The sequence below is a fragment of the Octopus bimaculoides genome, chromosome 13 (assembly GCF_001194135.2).
Source record: "Octopus bimaculoides isolate UCB-OBI-ISO-001 chromosome 13, ASM119413v2, whole genome shotgun sequence".
Lineage (NCBI taxonomy): Eukaryota > Metazoa > Mollusca > Cephalopoda > Octopoda > Octopodidae > Octopus > Octopus bimaculoides.
The window spans coordinates 63,780,898-63,786,197 of record NC_068993.1 but is presented as its reverse complement, the minus strand read 5'-3'; the positions used below and the strand labels follow the sequence as shown (position 1 = coordinate 63,786,197).

At 35.5% G+C, this 5,300-nt stretch overlaps 1 protein-coding gene and 1 long non-coding RNA gene across 2 annotated transcripts in view; both read right to left on the bottom strand.

Moving 5' to 3' along the window:
• LOC106867779 (uncharacterized) overlaps nt 1-3,348 on the bottom strand; it is a 5,908-nt gene extending 2,560 nt beyond the window's left edge. The window contains exons 1-2 of the long non-coding RNA XR_001409185.2: nt 3,206-3,348; nt 9-43 (exon numbers count right to left, since the gene is read on the bottom strand). This is a non-coding gene — a long non-coding RNA (uncharacterized LOC106867779). The remainder of the gene's footprint in view (nt 1-8; nt 44-3,205) is intronic.
• An 892-nt stretch (nt 3,349-4,240) lies between these two features.
• The window catches only part of LOC106867777 (sulfate transporter), a 42,212-nt gene continuing 41,152 nt past the window's right edge, over nt 4,241-5,300 (bottom strand). The window contains exons 17-18 of the mRNA XM_014912761.2: nt 5,071-5,181; nt 4,241-4,309 (exon numbers count right to left, since the gene is read on the bottom strand). Of these exons, the coding sequence (XP_014768247.2) occupies nt 4,241-4,309; nt 5,071-5,181 (180 nt within the window). The remainder of the gene's footprint in view (nt 4,310-5,070; nt 5,182-5,300) is intronic.

The window sequence follows — 5,300 nt, the reverse complement described above, 5'->3', positions numbered from 1 at the left end:
ACACTCACTATACCAATAAATTGTCCTCAGGTTTAGGATCCTCCTGTAAAAAGTAGAAATTTTACATCACAAAAAACATGAGAAAATGAATGACAGCAAAAAAATAAATAATAACAACAACACTAATAATAATAATAATAATAATAATAATAATAATAATAATAATAATAATAATAATAATAATAACTGGTTGTTTTCTTGAAAATTCCAAAATAAATAGGCTGCTTTTTACTAAGATAGTCATTTTTTTATGGCAGACATCTAAGCATGTAACCGATGGCCAGAAAGAGAGCTGTTTGAATGGTCACTCCTGAGGCATTGTTGTACAGCGTTTATATTTCGTCAATATTTTCGTGATTACACTAGTGATAATATTATCACATCATTTGAATTCGGTGGAAGAAGAATTCTGTATCCAAGGTTCGATGGATAATATTTCTTTCAATGGAATGTGTAGTACATAATTTTTGTTCGGTATTTGACACATGCACACATACACATACACACACACACACACACACACTCACTCACACACACGCATGCACACATTGTATGCATGTGTGTATATAAATCCGTAATAGCTATCAGCTAAGGTAACGAGGCATTTAGCCAGATAATGCCATTCTCTATTGGGTTAGCGAATGCAAGGCGTTCAACAGGATGCAACGCAAGGACCCATCAACGATAGAGAAACATACAATGCGATACAATAACAACAAACACACACACACACACACATAACATTGATATGTATTGACATATACACACACACAGATACTTGTTCTTGTTCGTATTGACTATATATATATATATATATATATATATATATATATATATATATATATATATATCGATGCAGATATGTGCTTTTATATGTCAGTATATCCCTGTATTCCGCTAACTACGAATATATCCACATATCTCTGAATATAACTACTTGCCAATTTACATAACTGTGTGTATACATACATATGTGTATACACATATGTATGTATGTATGTTTGTATGTATGTATGTATGTATGTGTGTGTATGTATGTATGTGTGTATGTATGTATGTATGTATGTATGTATGTATGTATGTATGTATGTGTGTTATCATACTAATAGTTCGTAGTAAAATCCAAAAGATATCAATGTCATTTAAAATCATATTTGTTTTGTGTTTAAACCAAAATGGAAGAGAAACGATACTGTGACCAATTCTGAATTTAGCGGAATCTTTTTTTTTCTCTCTCTTTTGTCATTTTGTTTATGTTGTCGTCATTACTGATTTTATCTTGATTGAAATCTATTGATCTGAACAATAACTCTAAAATTTGAAACAGCAGTCTGTTCAGATTTAATGAGGAACACTGAATCTAATAGAGAAAGTATCTTTTGTAGCGTGGACACTGGTTAGTGGATAGTTAATGGAATGAATTTGTTGTAAAATGAAAGTCACTCTGTTAAGTCTCGTTTGGAAAAGAAGAACGTTATCCACATTTCAGGCCGATGGCCTACATACAACACCTCGGCAACATTCACGACACATCGAAGGTAGTAAAGGAATCAACGACTCAGAACTGACCATCAGAGACAACATCGGGTGCAGACACACCAGGCCCTTCGTGGTATATTGCAGTGATCTCTGGTCCGTCAAACCTCCCATAACAAATGAAAAATTACGAAGAACTCAATACACTGCGCATCATACCAAGTTACACACAGAGCACATTCACAACAACGAAATACAAACATTAAAACTGAAAGAAATGCAAGGAGCAGTTTCTTGCCACAAGCTTCAAGCATAAGTTAGTTGTCAGATATCAAATTTCATTTAGTTGATGAGGTTGCGGAAGTGACAGGTCCCATCACCCTTCCGAACCCTCCGAGATTATTAAGACTGACGTTGTTTGTTTAATCGAAACTGTTGCATTTCAGCACTCACAGGAAAATCATGAGCGAAGGGCTGATTTCAGAAGGACATTGTTTTTCCGGATGAAGAATTTGGCATAGTGATTGATACGAGAAAAGGATTGTTGGACGTATTGAGTGTGACGTGTGTGCCCAGAAACAGAGATACGAGTGGATTTGTGTGCCTTGGTGGTTGGGGTTTGAGATCAGTTTGCTCCGAGGAGCAGAGGCCAGTATATTAGATCAGAAGTTGGAGTGTATCTGTTAGTAAAGCAAGGCAACCCAGACGAGCGACCCTTCTCTAGATCCGTTGCAGGTCGTCACTGTGACTAATAGCACCGCCCCCTCTTTGAGAACACCACAGCATTGTGGACTTCACTCGAGCATTGCAGAGTGTCATCAGATGTAGGGGGATGAAATATTTTCTAATGAGAAAGGTAAGTCTTTGAGATGTGGTCCTAGCTAGACTGAGAATATGTTTTCCCCGGGAGACTTCCTCAGCCGTAATGAAGCCCAGGAATCGAAATCAGTAACCGGTGCTCTACTCTTAGATTATATAATTCTCAAATGCTTTAGTCTTAATCTGTAATGAATATATAAGCTTTATCAGTCGTTGAATTGAACCATCAAACAACGTGCAATCCGTAGGCAAAGGTGAACACATACAACACGTGGCCCATAAATTTCACTCAATATTTATAAAATACATATTCTAGATTGACCTGAATATATATGATGAACAAAAGCGCACGGCTTAGCTTAGAGCGAAAGTACGACGCTACATGTGTCAGACTAAAAGGAACATGGATTTTGTACTGAAAGAAAAGAAATGCAAATGTCGCAGTGTGCATATGCTACACTGAAACATCTTAGATCAATCTGATTCCCAGTTACCTACGCAGGTGTTGAACGTTAGGCAAGTAGCTTTAAACAAATAATATTGATTTATTACTTTAACATAAAAGACATCGAATTTATGAAGGAAGTGAACATTGTATGAGATTTATTCCTTTATCTAAAGCCCTTTGTTAAAAGATATATTTTTAGCCAGAACCCGAAACAACATTACAGTGTATGATCAAATAATATTGCTCCTGACTTGCCGGGAGAACAAACAGTATATATTTGTTTTTTTTTGTTTTTGTTTTTTTTATTTCATTTATTTCAAACCATTTCGTTATCCTATTTAAGGCTAATGTCGTTAGGAAGACAGAAACATTAACGCTACAAGGTACTGCTTCGCATTACTTAAACTATAAGATCTTGTAACTGTCTAATATTCTCAGTAATTTCCTGGTTCTTAAACTTACCTCACTGTTGTAAGTAGAAATAGGAATGTCGATTCCTCGAATAGCATCTAAGATGGTCATATACAAACGATCTCCGTAGTCTGATACAAAGTCAGTCAATTCTAACATGGTGTAAACAGGATCTGAGAAAATAAGAAGATAAAAAGGAAAATCGAGAATAGTGAAGGTCACATGTCAGCCAATGGCTGTGGAGGAAATTGAATTAAAAGATAACTTGGACAAATTCTAACATTTACTGAGAGTCTTTGATGTTTTAATCAAAGCAAAAAAAAAATCTGACGACGTGTCAGCATACAAAGAAGAAAGGATCTTCGGACGACGACGACGACGACAATGATGATGATAAGAAGAAGAAGAAGAAGGAGGAGGAGGAGGAGGAGGAGGAGGAGGAGGAGAAGAAGAAGAAGAAGAAGAAGAAGAAGAAGAAGAAGAAGAAGAAGAAGAAGAAGAAGAAGAAGAAGAAGAAGAAGAAGAAGAAGAAGAAGAAGAAGAGCAAAGCCGTAGGGAAGGCAGCACTTGGAGGAGAAAGAAAGCCCTGACATAAAACTTGCATTCAGAATAGGAGCCGCCATCTTGCAAAACTTATCACTGGAACCTACGACAGCGAGCGAGAAAGTGGCAAAACTGTTGTACAATATTTTGTCCCTTAAATCCAATAACGTACAGATGTCTCACTCTCATTTCGTTCCTTGATCCGTTTTGAATTTTATAAAGTCCTATGGCGATGGATGTCTGGCCTGAAAAGTCATTGGCATTGCAAGCATGAAAGTAAACCAAAACAGTCAGGCTGGGTGTGAGACGGCTATCAACTGATAACAAGATAAATAAATCATCATCAACAATCATCATCATCATCATCATCATCATCATCATCATCATCACCATATACATATGCATATTAGGTATAGAAAGAGAGAGATATGGGGGAGAGAGAGAAAGAGAAAGAGAGGAGACTGAAATAGAATCTTTGAGATCAAGTTGAAGTCACAGAAATCGGTCGTCACTAATTCTTTTTAGCTGGAGAAGCCATAAATATCATTGCTGAAGAACAACGACAACCGTGTCAATGACGTAAACTGCGGAGCTATTTACAGAATAACGATTCTGAAATAATCACAGAAAATCTGGGGAATATGAAAAAAATGTTATTTTAAAATTTCCTTTTTTTTTTTTTTCTGAAAATGTTCCATGCAAAAATTCAAAAGAAAAAGCTTCTGTAAAGCAATAATTTTGAGAGTTGAAATACAAGGGATAAAATTCGAAAGCGAAAATGAAAGAAAGAATAAAAATGAAAACATGATCACAATCTGAGAGGAAAAGGACAGAGTGAAAGTATTATGGAGTTGAATCGATGCTGAGATCGATGGCAGAAGTGTTTCAGTCTGAGGGTAAAAAAATAATGAAACAAGAGTGGGAGAAAAAGCCATTCAGTTATAAATCACGGCGACAGTGCCTTGTCACAACACTCAATGTTCTCAGTGAATATTTATTGGGATGGGTTTTTGGAGGGGATTAACTCCTCTGTTTTGCAATGATTTCTTTTTATATTCCGACATAAAATATCTCAATTTTTATTGGACAAGGTAAACAAATTTTTTTTAAAGTTTATTCAACTCAACATTTTCTATATCCAAATGTTTCTATATTGCTATGGTTTCTAAACGGCAGATTTGCTCAAACTTGTGCTGAGTCTATAGAATCATTTAGTATTCTATGTACAGTAATCCCTCGCCATATCGCGGGTCACCTATCGCAGTTTATTATTTAAGCTTACGTTGATTTTTCCGTGGTCTTGTTTTGCATTTATAATAAAATAAATACAAATTAGAAAAATAACTTTAAAAGATATACACTACTGTTTCTACTTCGCGGATTTTCACCTCTCGCAGGAGGTTTTGGAGCGTAACAGCCGCAATAGTCGAAGGATTATTGCATACCATAATCAAAACTTTAACAGTTATATATTTGTCTCTTTTCTGTAGGTAGAAGAATCTTGTTAAAACAAGAATTTTTAATCGAATAATATCTAGAATTTTTTTGGAAAGTTCTTACTAACCGCTTCACGGAACTTTTTAACACCTGCGTTTAACTCCAT